Here is a 15,950-nt window from a genome sequence, read left to right as displayed (position 1 = left end):
CCTGTAATTGATTCAATTTTACAAAAACAAGGACTCAATTGATACACCGAAAATGAAGAGGACCTATTTGAAATTCATGACCAAAATAGGGACCTACGGAGACATTAAACCTAATTTATACTATGTAACCCATTTATGGAAAAGGTAATTTTATAAAAATGAAAGAAATATAAGGGATTCAATTAACAAAAAATAAAAGTGTATTTAATTATGTCTTGGGAGCTTACTTATAAGGAGAACATTTAATTCTAAAGCCTCATTGTTCTCTGTGGCCCTAGCCACCATATTCATACACTCCTTGGGTATTTATAATTCATAAGATTTTATTGATAATTAAAATAAAGAGTTAATTATATATTTGGTTCTTTATTTTTTTAAAATACCTTAACATTGATTAATGTTCGACTTTTTTAATTATATCATTGATATTAAAAACTAAAATTCTAGAAGAAAAAGATATGAAGAGATTAGATAATTTAATGCATGATTTTCTTAAACCATGTGAATTTATTTTTTCCTTATAAATGATATGAGAAGTAGTATATTATAGTATGATTACAAAACAATACTAGTAAAAAAGTATATTGCATACTACATTGAAACAATTGAAAAAAAAAGGGGCTGTAAGGCTTAATTGGCCTTTCCCTATACACTTCCCTAGGTTTCTCCTAACCAGTTAAGGCAAGTTACAAATTGAACTGGTTCCATTAATTTAACTTCAATATGAGAAAGTTCATGCATCTGGTTATCATCTCTGCAATAGATAGCAGTTCCTGGGAGATGCTATATGACTTGAGTAAAAATTATTGATTTCACTGTAACTGATCTGACTGTGTTTTCTTCTTCTCAGCAAGAAATGGTTTGAACATCATTATTATTCCAATTGCTTCAATTATGTTCAGGACAAAGAACACCATATTGGTGCCTGCAGTCAAATAAATGCACATCAGTAAGTAAACTCCTAGCAAAAGAAACAATGCCCTTAACAGCTGCATTGACATCATGGTCTAGCTAGCGGGAACGGCTAAAGGGTTTGGACTTTACCTAAAACAATTAGTTCTTAAAAATATTTTTTTGAGGTATTCTTTTCTTGGAGGCCTAAAGGAAGGACTTTACCTGTTTGAGCCTTGAACCGCCCTATTATTAGCTAGACAATATTTTATTATTCCACTGCACACATGCTGTCTACTCAAACATATCTCGTTCTGCATTTACTTTTTTCTTTGTTTAGATAGTAGAAATAAATGCAACATCTCATGTGCACACAAATAAATTAGTTGAGCATCATACCTGAGAGGAATGAAGCATCCATCCGCTTTTGTGACCAAGTTAATCTGCATTCACCATCATCATATCAGAAAATTAGATATAATTCTTAATGTATGATACTTTGGTAAGAAAGTATGTGGTTAAGAACTACTGATGAAAACTCTGTCAAGCCAACTGCTAATGGATCAAAGTGGAGAGCAGTAATTTCTATTAAATATCTTTCTATGCCAACAAGGGTCAAGGGATACATTGACAGGTAACATGATACCTTTATCTTTCAATCTAGTTCACTATGAAAAAACCATATCATAAAGGAACTTAGAATGGATTAAATGAAAACCCTGCAAATTGACATGTCAGTATATTTGACATTTTTTGAACTGACAGGTAAATCTAGTAAAAGCTGAAACAGGAACACTCACACTGCACCACCTGTAGCAGGACCAATAGCTTTGAATAGGGACATGCCTGTCATGGAAATGCCATTAGCTGCACCTCTTTGGTGTTGCTCCTGTTTTCCAAATGAAAATGTCATATATGTCACAGTCCATCAACAAATAGTCTCAACCATTGTATTGAATAAAAGTTGCAATAATCCAAAAATTACCACTGCTCGGTTTTGTAGGAGGAACAAACCAGTTATAATGGTGGCCTAAATTCAACAAAAAAGAGTTCAATCAGTCAAATTTGTAACATGTAAAAACTTTTTTGAATCAATTTAAACACTCAAATCACTATTAAACAGTTAAATGAACAGAGAGGTTCACTTACAGACAGAATATTCTTTAGAATTGAAGCAGTAACTATGACTATGGTTAGTGCAACACCTGACAACAATGCTATGAAAGGGTAGCTTTGCAAAAGAGGTATTGATAACATCTGCATATGGGACCAAAGTAATAGGACATTTTTCAAATAACAAAATTTGAAATGTTAAAAACAGCGGTATAATAGCTACAATTTGATGAAAACTAACCCCTGTAATGCGGCCAATTCCAACAGGTCCACAAGCTCTTTCCACAAATGGATAGACCGAAATTTGGTAAATGATCATTGCAACACCTAAACATTGGAGAAGTGAGTTAGTAATTATTATCAATTGTACAATAGGAAAATGAAGATCAACACTAAATGCAAAATTTTTCTATAGCTTTGTCACTCTCAAACCCAAAATCCAGACAATTTTGTAAAACTTTAGAACTATAGGAATAACTTTAATGTGGTTCAAGTGGTATCCTACAATGTCAATACTGTTTCAAACTTTTTATGATACAAAATAGCCTATCTTTCATGCTTCCTCTTTTGTAAAGAGAAAGATATAATAATCTTGCAGTCAAAGTTATAGCATCTTGGTGTTGCACTAGAAAATTTTGGCAAGTAATGAATAAATATGAAATTTTTTTCTAAACATTAGTTTACCAAAGTTTGGCAATCCAAATCCGTAAAATTCACATAAATGCATAAAATCTATGTGCAGTATTTGCAGATAAAAAATTAGGAAGGAAACATGTTATTGAAATAAGCAACATTGCGAAAATTGTTAGTTCCAGAGATTCACCTGTTATTGAAAGAACATTGCCAACATCATTTGTTGAGAAGTTCAACCCCCCCAGCTTTCGAGGACTGACACTCCATAATGAGAAAACCTAAAGAAAGCAAGATGAATGAATGTAGTTCACTTAAGCAGAAAAAGAATAAAAATCAGGAAAATCTAAATAACATATATCAAAGGAAATGCGTAGACCATTTGTAACATCATCAAGATCAATGAGTGATACCTCTTGATAAGCAATATCATGAAGTGAGAAAACACAGTAAATTATGATAGATGACATCAAGGGCCGATTCAAGAGGAGGTTTTCATTCTTCTGAGTTGTCATGTCTTTGCCAGCTCCACTGTTTCCATTTTCCAAAGCTTCAGCATCTTCCACGGATTCATCACTACAACTGTGGGTGTGAAGTGTTTCCTGTAGGTATTTTAAACAATTATATTGATGATGGTGATAGGGGGAGCTATTCAACCCTTAATATCTATGTTTTTATGATGAACAAAAGAATAGTTTTATAGTTTCTTGCACAACAAATAGCATAACAATTGTTTTATCTTTATTGTGTTTGTGCTTGATATGTGAATTCATTGTTTGTAAATGAATCATGCCTAAAACATATTGAACATTTCATTTATGGAAGAAACAATCGGTTAAACAATATATATAATCTGTTAGATTTCTCCAAATATCATTGTATGATTAACAAGGGCAAACAACTGTATAGTAATTGTTGTAATTTGAGATAATATCTTTAGGATCTTCCTAATTAGAGGAAATAGATACATAATCTTTTATTTTATTTTTCCTAGTTTTCCTAGTTTCCCTGTTTCCCTTTTTAGGAGAACTAAATTATTACAAATAAAGGGTATGAAAATGTATTTTTTTATGATTGAGAATAATAAAATAAGTGTTATTTTCAACTTGGTGTCAGAGTTCCTGATCTTGGGGCTCGATTCTGCTGCAACAAGTCACACCGCCGCCGTTGTCCGACTACCGATGCTGCCGCCGTCACTGGTTGGGGTTGTTGATAGGAAAGAAAGGTGCGCCCAACACCGGCGATCACAACGCCGGAAGTCGCTCCGTGAGAGGAGCCGCCACGCGCCGCCATCGTCGCCGGCGCGTGTAGCCCACGCGCCCACCTCTGACGAGACCCACTCGCCACCGCGCCACAGATAGGGTCGCCGGAGCCCCCTGAGTCTATTCCTACGGTCGGTGACGACTCATTTTGGTGGTATTTGAGTAGATCTGAGTTTTAAGTTTTGCTCATTTTTTTCTTGGTGTGACCCACTTGCCGTCACCACCACAGAAGAGTCGCCGGAGCCTCCTGAGTCTATTTTTAGGGTTGGTGACGACCCGTTTGGCCTTATTTGAGTAGATCTGAGTTTGAAGTTTTTGCTCTTTTTTGTTGGGTACGTGATGTCTGAAGAAAAAAGTATTCCTTTGGGGGTGCCTAATGACCTACCAAATATAGGAAGTACCTCTTGGTTGAATGGTCAGAATTACTTACAATAGAGCCAATTTATTCTAAAGATTCTCAAGGGTCGTTCAAAACTTGATCACATAGATGGAGGAGGACCAAGACTAGACGATCCTCATTTTTCAATTTGGGACAAGGAAGATTCATTAATTATGACTTGGATGTGGCAATCCATGATTCCTGAGATAAGGAAAAATTATATGTTTCATTCTTCTGCAAAAGAAATATGGGATGATTTACAGAGTACTTTTTCTTTAAAAAAGGATCTTGTTGCTTACTATGACATCAGGAACAAGATATTTAATACAAAACAGGGCTCCCTTTCCGTATCAGAATATCACGGAATCCTAAATGGTCTTTGTATGGAACTCGATCAGATCTAAACAATAAAGATGTGTAAAACAGATGCTGCTGCTCTTGCTGAATTCATTGAAGGGGAAAAAACCTTTAAATTTCTCTAGGGCCTGAATCATGAGTACGATCCAATCCGGGTTCACATTTTTGGAAGAGAAAAATTACCACCCTTGTCAGAAGTTTTTTTATGGTAAGAGGAGAAGAAACTCGGTGAACTGTCATGCTTCATGGAGGGATCTCCAACACAGGCTCTACCATGACAATTGGAAAGGGAGTCCACAAGGTAACAAATGCTGGGGGAAAGATGTTTGAAAGAGGTACTCATGGGGATTATTGTTCATACTGTAAAATATCTGGAGATACCAAGGAAACATGCTTCAAACTCCCTGGAAGAAAGAATGTTCTCGAGCGCATGGGAAACAACAAAGGGCCTACTCAAAGATGGGTAAATCATACTACCTCAGAACGGGAAGCTACCAATCAATCTAGTTCTTCCCAGTCTAATCCACCACCACCACCAGATCTTGATATGAAAGCTTATAAGGAGAAAATCGAGCGCTTGGAAGCAATAGTTGAATCAATGAGTAAGCCCTCTAGATCATGTACTCTGTCCATAAAAGGTAAGATTTGTCTCAATATTGTTGGTCATGTGTCTCAAGGTATTTGGATCCTTGATTCGGGTGCAACTAATCATATGACACCTTTCAATGGGTATTTCAACTCATATGGAAAAAGCAATAAAGAACAACTTATTATTGTTGCAAATGGTCAGGGTATACCTGTATGCAGCTCTGGGAATATATTTTTGGACTCATTTATTATATTGAAGGATGTTTTACATGTTCCTCAATTAGCTAATAGTCTTATCTTTGTGCAAAAACTCACAAAGGATTTAAATTGTTCAGTAATATTTTCAAGACCAAAGTGGGTTGTATTTTTTAACTGCTAAGGAGCAAAGTGGGTTGTATTTTTTAGAGTTTGATGACTAAAGCAACACACAAATCATGAGTCAACAAGCTACATCTGAGATGTGGGCAAAATCTCAAATATGGTTTCATCATCAAAGGCTTGGGCATCCTTCATTTAGTCTTATCAAGTCCTTGTTTCCCCATTTCTTTACCAAGGAGTATGTTGAGTCTTTTAATTGTGATATTTGTCAATCGTCAAAACACCATCGTGCATCTTATCCTATTAGTAATAAAAAGAGTATTTCTCCATTTGATTTAATTCACTCTGATGTTTGGGTCCTGTCATAGATTCTATTTTCGAAGCCAAATGGTTTGTTACCTTTATTGATGATTGTACTCGTGTCACGTGAACATACCTTATGAAAAATAAATCCGAAGTTTTTCAAATTTTTGTTAATTTTTTCCGTCTTGTCCAAACTCAATTTGAAAAAAATATCAAAAGAATTAGGTCTGATAATGGTACTGAATATGTGAATCATGAATTTCTCAATTTTTGTCTCATAATGGTATTGTTCATGAACTAACTTGTGTTAATACCCCTCAACAAAATGGGGTTGCTGAAAGAAAGAATCATCATCTTCTTGAAGTAACTAGAGCTCTTCTTTTTCAAATGTTTGTTCCAAACAATTATTGGGGAGAAGCTGTGTTAACTGCCACATATCTCATCAACAGGTTACCCACTTGTATCTTAAATGGCATTAGTCCTATAGAGTCTCTATTGTCTTTTGTTCCTTCTTCTTCCCTAATAACAAGTCTACCTAGTCGAGTCTTTGGATGTGTTGTTTTTGTTCACTCTCATCATCCTAATCGTGGTAAATTAGATCCCAAAGATCTTAAATGTGTCTTTATTGGGTATCCTTCTAATAAAAAAGGTACAAATGTTATCATCCTCAGAGTCGTCGCATTTATCACCATGGATGTCACCTTTCATGAAACAAAATCCTTTTATGTTAGTCCACCACTTCAGAGGGAGAAAGCACTTGAAGTGGATGAACTCTCCTTCTTGTCATTACCATGTTTGTCTTTGTAGGATGCCCAAGACCTGAGCAATGAAGCTACCATAGTCCACAGTGAGGAAGAAGAGGAAGACAAATTTTTTGGCAAAAAATATGAAAGAAGAGAACAACCTACTTCGACTCTCGAGCAAGAAAAATTGTCTAATCCAAAGGTGAGGATCCCTGAAGATATCAATGAGGAAGAGGTAAGTATTACTGAGGATTTACCCATTGCATTGAGAAAGGGAAGAAGATCATGTGCTAAATATCCTATTTCTCAGTATGTTTGCACTAACAATCTCTCTAATAAGAACAAAAGTTTTATTGCTGTCATTGATACCACAGAAATTCCTACCTCAATCCAAGAGGCCATGAAACTTGAACATTGGAATAAAGCCATGAAAGAAGAGATGAATGCATTAGAAAGAAATTCAACTTAGGAGATTGTTGAATAGCCAAGAGACAAGAAGGCAGTAGGGTGTAGATAGATATTCACAGTGAAACATAAGGCAAATGGGATAATAGAAAGATATAAAGCTAGATTGGTGGCAGAAGGATATACCCAAACATATGGGATTGATTATGAGGAGACATTTGCCCCAGTGGCAAAGATGAATACAATTCGAGTTATTCTCGCTTTGGCTGCCCATTTTGGATGGGACTTACACCAGCTGGATGTGAAGAATGTCTTTCTTCATTGAAATATAGATGAGGAAGTGTACATGGAGATTCCCCTGATAACGGTTGAAAAATCGTTATTTTTATACTTAATTTTGATATTAAAAACACCCTTTTTGACTTAGAAGCATGCTTGAACTCATTTTTTTGCTTTAGTTTTGTGAATAAGAGAGTTGAGGTTATACTTGATGATTTTATCACTAAATTCCCTTGATTTTGTAGGCTATTGGAATGATTTGAAAGAAGAGTTAAAGTATCAAATAGTTGGAATGCACAAAAGTCAACCAGAATGCAGAATAGTCAACCAATGCAGAAAAGTCAACTAGAATGCAGAAAAGTGAACCAGAGTGCAGAAAAGTAGCGTTGAGCGCCAGTCTAGGTTGAGTGTCAGTTTAGTGCCGCAGTTACCGCTGAGCGGCCTTTTTGGGCGTTGAGCGCCAGTTTTGTGGGCTTGGACCTGTTTTCTGTTATTTTTTAGTTCTATTTAAGGACTTGCACGTCCTAGGGATTATATCTTTTGATGGCTTGAGCACAGAAACACATTTTTCACCCCTTGGGGGTAGATTTAGGGGTGGTGATAGCTTTTCTCTTCTCTTTCTAGGTTTTTTCTATCTCTTCCATCCTTTCATTCCATTGTTCATCTATTTTCACCATGTCTATGGTGAACTAAACCTCCATTGTTGTTAGGGATTGATGTAACCTTTGTAAACTCTCATGTATTGAATTGATTCTTGATTATATATGCTTTACTTCATTAATTGTTAAGGTTTTTCCTCTACACTCTATGCATTCTTTTTTTAACTCATTCAATTGCATGATCATTGATTTTGTCGATATGAACACATACGGGCAAATCTAGATCTGGGAATCTCTCCCAAAAGCAGTATTACCTAGACATAGGGATATGAGGGTTGGTTTCCTTTAAGTTTATGTGCGAATGTAATGCACTATTAATTGCTAGGAAGACAAGACATTGTGAACTAGTAATTAGGATTAAGCTTTCTTCACCAAGACATCGGGTTTAAGGTAAATTAGAAAGTGGCATTAACATTAATGAAGAAGACGAATTCATATATGGATGAGAGTAAATTAGGTGAAATCTAAAACCCAACAACAATACCATAAACTTCATTCATTCATTTTTGTGTTTAGCCTCAATTGATCAAATTGCATTCATGTTTATTTTTATTGCATTTGCATTCAAAAACCGCAAAATTTATTCTTTAGAGTCTTAATTAGTTGGGTAATCACATAATTGTTTAGTGCAATGAGTCTCTTGGGAAACGATACTTGGTCTTACCATTTATTATTACTTGATACGATTCGGTACCGTTGTCGGAGATCAAAAATCAAGAATCAATTCAATACATGAGAGTTACAAAGGTTACATCAATCCCCAACAACAATGGAGGTTTAGTTCACCATAGACATGGTGAAAGTAGATGAAAATAATGAAAAGAATTAAAGATAGAACCTTAAAAGTTGAAGATCGGAGCTTCCACATCCAAAATCCACCTCTGAGGGGTGAAAGGAGTGTAATTTCGCCTCTTTCTGTCCAAAGATATGGGATTGATTATGAGGAGACAATTGCCCTAGTGGCAAAGATGAATACAGTTTGAGTTATTCTCGTTTTGGCTGCCCATTTTGGATGGGAGTTACACCAGCTGGATGTGAAGAATGTCTTTCTTCATGGAAATCTAGATGAGGAAGTGTACATGGAGATTCCCCAATGTTTTGAAGTAAAAAATGAAAGAAACAAGGTATGCCTCCTGAAGAAAGCATTGAATGGTCTTAAGCAATCCCCTAGAGCATGGTTTGGAAGATTTACAAAAGCAATGGTTTCCTTGGGATACAGATGTTAACACTTCGTCAAGTGTACCGAATCGTTCAAGTAATAATAAATGGTAAGACCCGTTAACACTTCGGTAAGTGTACCAAATCGTATCAAGTAATAATAAAATAGTAAGACCAAGTATCATTTCCCAAAGGACTCACGGCCTAGACAGTTATGTGATTTCTTGATTAAATTAGACTTGTAACAAAATCATTGTGGTTGAATTGTGAAAAATAAACATGAATGCAAGTTTTTGATCAATTGGATTGAAAGATGCAAAAGTGATTGATGTAAAATATGGAATGATGATGTTGTTGGGGTTTCCGATTTATCCTATCTCACCCTCATGTATTCATGAATTCATCTTTGTTCATTAATGTTAATGCCACTTTCTAATTTACCTTAAACCCGATGTCTCGGTGAAGAAAGCCTACCCCTAATCACTAGTTTACAATGTCTTGTCTCCCTATCAATTATTCATGCATTACATTCGCACAAAAGCTTAAAAGCAACTGATCCTCCTATTCCTATGTCTAGGTAATATTGCTTCCGGGAGAATTTCCCCAGTTCTAGATTTACCTATATGTGTCCATATAGATAACATCAATGATCATGCAATTGAATGAGTTAAATAAAGCATGCATAGAGTAAAGAGAAAAAACCCTAGCAATTAATGAAATAAAGCATATATAATCAAGAATCAATTCAATACATGAGAGTTTCAAAGGATTACATGATTTCCCCAATAACAATGGAGGTTTAGTTCACCATAGACATAGTGAAACTAGATGAAAATAATGAAAAGAATGAAAGATAGAACCCTAGAATTTGAAGAAAGGAGCTTCCGTATCCAAAATCCGCCTCCAAGGGGTGAGAGAAGTGTGATTTCGCCTCTTTCTGTCCAAAAATATCAACCCTAGGTCGACTAAACCCTTATATAGTTTATTAAAAATACAAAAAATTGGCCCAAGCCCTATTAAATAGTGCTCAACAACAGTTCTGGCGCTCAGCGACAAATGCGACACTCAGAATGACGCTGAGCGTTGACGCTCAGGCGCGAAATAGTGTATTCAACAGCACAGTCTGACGCTCAGCGGTAAAAATACCGCTCAGCGGTAGTTGTGATACTTGAATTGGCCCTCAACTGTAGCGCTTAAGCGTGAGACAATGTACTCATCAGCCAGATTGGCGCTCAACGGTGCAAATGGCGTTGAGCGGTGGCAACGGTTCTTCTTTTGTGCACTTTTCCTTCCTTTCCTAAGTCCAACTCTTTGCTACTTCAATTTGTTTCAACCAATTCATCTTAATTCTTGTCAAAACAAGGAAAATCAAGCATAAAACTCATCCAACTCTCTTATTTCCAAAACTTAAGCAAAAACATGATTTCAAGCTAGTTTCTAAGTCATAAAGATTATTTTTAAGGTCAAAATTAAGTATAAAAATAACGATTTTTCAACCGTTATCAACAGACAAAGCCAAGGAGATCATACTCTATTCATAAAGCACTCTTCTACAGGTAAACTCACTCTATTGCTTGTCTATGTGGATGATATGATTATTGCAGGAGATGATGAAATAGAAAAGTTGACATTAAAATAAAAATTGGCAGCTCAATTTGAAATGAAAGACCTTGGAAAACTCAAATATTTTCTTGGAATAGATGTTGCCTACTCCAAGAACGGAATTTTCATCTCCCAAAGGAAATATGTACTTGATCTCCTCAAAGAAACAGGAAAGTTGGGATGTAGAACCTCAACAGTTCCTATAAAACAGAATCACATAATTGGAAGTGAAGAAAGTGCTCCTATAGAGAAGGCCCAATATCAGAGATTGGTGGGAAAATTAATTTATCTATCACACACAAGACCAGACATTGCTCAGTTAGTGTAGTGATCCAATTTATGCATGATCCAAGAGAGAGAGACATGCAAGTTGTTGACAAAATTCTCCAATACTTGAAGTCAAGTCCAGGAAAGGGGCTATTATTCAAAAGGGAAGACACATTGACTATGAAGATATATACTGATGCTAACTATGCAGGTTCTATTACTGACAGAAAATCTACTTTTGGGTATTGTGTATTTCTTGGAGATAGTCTGGTAACATGGAGAAGAAAAAAGCAAGATAGAGTATCTCGTTCTAGTGCAGAAGCTGAATTTCGAGCCCTTGCTCAAGGAATGTGTGAAGGACTCTGGATGAAAATCATTTTGGATGATCTTAAAGTCAAAGTGGAACACCCGGTGCAACTACACTGTGACAATAAGTATGCTGTGAGCATAGCCCATAATCTAGTACAGTATGACAGAACCAAAAACACATTGAAATTGACAGACATTTCATCAAAGATAATCTTGACAAAGGCTTTGTGATTACAACTCATGTTCCTACAGAACTTCAAATAGCAGATATTTTTACAAAAGAGCTTACTCCGGGTAGATTTCAAGATCTTGTAGGCAAGTTGGGAATGATTGATATTCATTTATCAACTTGAGGGGGAGTGTTGTAATTTGAGATAATATCTTTGGAATCTTCCTAATTAGAGAAAATAGATACCTAATCTTTTATTTTATTTTATTTTTCCTAGTTTCCCTATTTCCCTTTTTAGGAGAACTAGATTATTACAAATAGAGGGTATGAGAATGTATTTTTTATGATTGAGAATAATAAAATAAGTCTTATTTTCAATTGTAATCGATTACATAAGTTGTATAATCGATTAAAACAGGAAGTTATGCCAATATATGTTTCATTAGTGTATTGATCTGTTTAGAATGAAAGTTGGTTTGAAAATTTGCTTAAGTGTTGACATAACCGATTACATAAGTTTCATAATCGATTAAGTATGTTTTATGTGTCAAAATCAATTTCATTTAAACCTTGAACTATTTTAACGGTCAAATGAATTTATTGTTGGCTTATAAGAATTATATAATCGATTACATGCACATAATCTATTAAAATCAAAATAAGAAAACTTGGGAGAATATGTTAAAGCAGAAGGAAAAACTTAATAGATTACATAAATTTAGTAATCAATTAAAATGCGTCATGATTTAAAAAATCCTATAAATAATGTCTTGCACGCTGTTTCAAAACAATTCAATTGCAATCAATTTCATAACTAACTATTTCATTGAGTTTTGATTACAGAAGCGTCTAAGAAGTGTCTTGAAGAATCAATGATCAAATTTGGGTTTTACACATCAAGATTTTATCAAGAAACTGGGCTGAATTGTTCTGATTGGATCTGCACTACTGGAGTGTACTTAGAAGATCAATATAGTGGAATCCCTTCAACTCATGTTGTTGAAGGAAGACTGGATGTAGGCTTAGCCGAACCAATATAAATTGCTTGTGTTAATATTTTTCTATCCTTTTCTCTTTTACCATTGATTCAACTTTTGTTGTTTTATTGATTTCAAGAAAACCAAAGATTTTGCAAAGCTTTTGAAAAGATCAATTTTTTAAAGCAAAATCCAATTTACCCCTTTCTTGGCTAGAGATATAAGTCATCTCTTTTCTAGTAGATGAGGTAGACAAACTAGATAATATAGCCAATGAAGATGGTTCTACACTATACAAAGTCATCAAAAAATTGTTACAAGACTAAAAAGCCACAAAACATAAAGAAGATAGAAACATACGTAATCAATGAAGAACCTTAGAAACATACCGGAATCCAGAAGCAGCAAATAATTACTAAAAATGCTACTGCTGATATTACAAGGTTGGGCAAGAGGTATGGAAACCTGCACAATGATTTATATGCTTTGGTAAATGAAAATCAGAGAATTATTAAAAGGATAAAATGATAAAAACACAAAGAAGAAAGGAAATCGAATCCAAAAGACCACTTACTTATCCCAAATGGAACCCTTTGAAAATAAATGTGGGTACTTCTCTACTGGCTACAATGAAAATTTTCCCAAAAGTATTAGATAAACATGTGATATATCTGCACAATACCCACTCACACAGAAACTTGAGTACTTATCAATGCAAAATATGGAAAAAAGAAAACAGAACATGCATGAGACCATTTTTCCTAGATGCATGAGACCATACTGTAAAAATTTCTATTCCTCAATCAAATACAGAATTTCAGGCATTGACTTTCTAAATAAGCAAGAAGTCTTTCAATTGAAAAACAAACTCATCTTACAGTATATACAAAATTAAAGGCTTTTTATGCAGGTGCATCCGACAGTTATACTCCAGATGGTAAAGATTATAGAGAAAACCTGAGCCAAATAGCCTCCCAATGCTGGGCCAATGATTAAACCTGTGCCCCAAGCTGCACTGACCTAAAAGCAAATCACACTTTGAATTATTCTTGGGAAATGTAGTTTTAAGAAGTAATAGTATAAAATAGATGATGATGCTAACTGTTGATAGTCCTAGAGCATGGTGTTCATCTCGAAAAATTTCAGTGGCATAGGCCTGTTAAATAAAGGAGTTAGCAAACAGACATGTACAACCGGAAGTTTGAACTAAATTGAGCAAGAAATTTATGAAAGTGCTAACTATTTAGTGTTTAAAATATGATACCTTCACTGGTCCAAGCATACCATTTAAACTTCCAAGAAGAAATCTTGTAGTAAGAGCCATCCAAAAACTAGTACTGAGGCCAAATAGTGTGTTGAAAATGACACTGAAATCAAGTAAGCACTGAGAATTATAGGAAGCTGAACAAATAACTTAAAGAAAGAACCAATCCTTTGAGAGATATACTTACACCACCACAATCCCTGCAAACATTACAGGCTTTCTACCATAGCGATCAGCAACAACTCCCCATAATATAGATGTCAAACATCTGCCAAGCATGAATGAAGACCCTACAACATTTTCATCACACAGGCTTCCCTAGTAAGTAACTTGCAAGGATTGTTGAAGACTTCAAAAAATTGATAATGATAGAAGTAATCTTACCAATATAACCAGCATAAGAACTGATATCAGCTTCTGTTTTCGCAATATTAAAATCCCTTACCTGAAAATAATCGTTCCATCATTGAGGAATCTGGATATGTATTATACTCATCCATGACATAAAGTTAAACAGTAATCACAACTTTAGTTTTGTAAGTATTTCAGAACAAATAAAAAAACAGAACTAAGAGTAGTAATCACTTAAAAACGGACTTTAGCATATTCCAAGTACTCAAAGTAAATGTATTCTAGAACTTCCAACAATGATGTTTAAGCATTCAAGTAAATGTATTCATAGAACTTCCAACAATGTCACAAGATCAAAATATACATCGAGTTCAATTGATAGCTAAACTCACCATGAAATAAAGGAATGGAAAGAGAGATGATATAGGCAGTGCTGCAGAGGACAGAATAAAGTACTATCAGAGCAAACTCAATAGTTTCAAATGACCAAAAGAAACAGAATAATGGCAACTGGTAAAATAGAGAAACAAATGCTGATTTTCCTTCCAAAATATTATGGGATCAGAAGGCACTGCTCTTTTTAGCCAAGGTACACAATATCATGCATTCAAGATAGAGATGAAATATTCATGTAAACTTAATCAGACACCACTAAGGGGGGTCCTTTTCCTGATTGATTTAGTTAAAACACTAGTATTACAGCTTTAGCTTAAGATTAAACTGTTAAGGTAACCTGTCAACTTTATTTTCAGTTTCAGCTTTGAATAAGCACCAAATTTTATGCCTACCTGGCTGAACTTTTAGCAACCCCTATGGCAAACTTTCTTTGAGTGATGCAAAAGAAGATAAGAGCAGTAAAAAAAGTTAGATCATTCTCATGAGAAAGGCCCTTTCACAGTTAACACGAAGTTAAAGAATCTAAACATTTAGTCAGAAGCTAGAACAGTTGCTGTAGCATTAGCAAACATTGCACTCACAAACACCCCAGAAGTCCCCAACAACAACACAGAAACAGGAAGCACCAACTTTTCCAGAAGTTAAAATGCTAAAAATAATGTCAAATGTTTACCATTGGACAACACCAATGTCCATATGATAGCAAGATTTTTAATGGGTACGCCTTGTCCCTCACTCAACTCTTTGGCCTGATCCACTTTGCAACCGGGGCAGTTATCGTAGTACTTCTTCCTCCCCAACAATGGCTGCTTCACGTTCTCCTCTCTCATGTTTGTGATATTGTTTCACTCAGGTCCCTTTTTCCTTTTACATGCATCAATCATTCAAACCCAGAAAAGATAATCAGAAAAGATAGCCACTTGCTAAGCGCACAATGGAGAATCACAAAGGGTGAGGAAACAAACATACATACATGCACACAATCAACAAAGGAAGAACTTTAGGACCCGTTCTTGCTATAATGCAAAAGTAGGAACATGACAACACAGGCTCTGTTCTCTCTCACATGTTATATGATGCCACCTAACAAATAATCCAGAGCCGTAGACGAACAAAACTAGTGGCATCATTGCACACGTCAGAGTGAAAAAAAATGTGCAATGGGGGTAGTGATGAAGGTGGAAAAGTTGTATAAGAAAGAATCGTTATTGGGTGTGAAGCTATTCAATCTACGTATCTAAGATCATATATGTGATTAAAATAGAGAAAATGAGTAATAACAAAACAAAGGGGTCTTACATCTAAAGACAGAGATAGGAATAGGAACAAAATGATGTCGGAAGTGAAGACAACATAAAAGTCAAACACGGATTCGTTCCGAAATTTTGAAGTGATATCAAATCTGTGACATACCTATGTATGGCTCTAATTTGATTAGGTAAGGTTCGAAATAAAATTTGTATAACATGGTTATTTTTTGGTTTAAACACGTTCTTGATCTTTGATCTTTCAAAAAAATGGTAAATTCTT

The 15,950-nt window shown here is 35.1% G+C and overlaps 1 protein-coding gene across 2 annotated transcripts; it reads right to left on the bottom strand.

Annotated features, from left to right (window-relative positions):
- Positions 1-487: 487 nt before the first annotated feature.
- Positions 488-15,569, bottom strand: LOC148201142 (protein ZINC INDUCED FACILITATOR-LIKE 1-like). 2 transcript variants are annotated; one of them, XM_088112273.1, is made up of 18 exons: positions 15,390-15,569; positions 15,094-15,284; positions 14,417-14,457; positions 14,058-14,118; positions 13,861-13,963; positions 13,674-13,776; positions 13,512-13,565; positions 13,367-13,429; positions 12,984-13,033; positions 12,799-12,874; positions 3,048-3,236; positions 2,828-2,915; positions 2,246-2,331; positions 2,041-2,148; positions 1,877-1,921; positions 1,692-1,780; positions 1,291-1,334; positions 488-925 (listed from the first exon to the last, which is right to left on the bottom strand). In XM_088112273.1, the coding sequence occupies exons 2-18, from the start codon at positions 15,248-15,250 to the stop codon at positions 813-815; spliced, it is 1,470 nt and encodes a 489-aa protein (XP_087968399.1). In that variant the 5' UTR covers positions 15,251-15,284; positions 15,390-15,569; the 3' UTR covers positions 488-812. The 2 variants fall into 2 exon arrangements, with proteins under 2 accessions (XP_087968399.1, XP_087968398.1); XM_088112272.1 differs by having other exon boundaries at positions 15,394-15,568.
- Between the last annotated feature and the right edge of the window lie 381 nt (positions 15,570-15,950).

Source organism: Vigna umbellata, chromosome 4, assembly GCF_029865625.1.
Source record: "Vigna umbellata cultivar VRB3 chromosome 4, Vumbellata_1.0, whole genome shotgun sequence".
NCBI lineage: Eukaryota > Viridiplantae > Streptophyta > Magnoliopsida > Fabales > Fabaceae > Vigna > Vigna umbellata.
The sequence above is the reverse complement of the archived record's forward strand: the minus strand, read 5'-3'. Positions and strand labels throughout refer to the sequence as shown.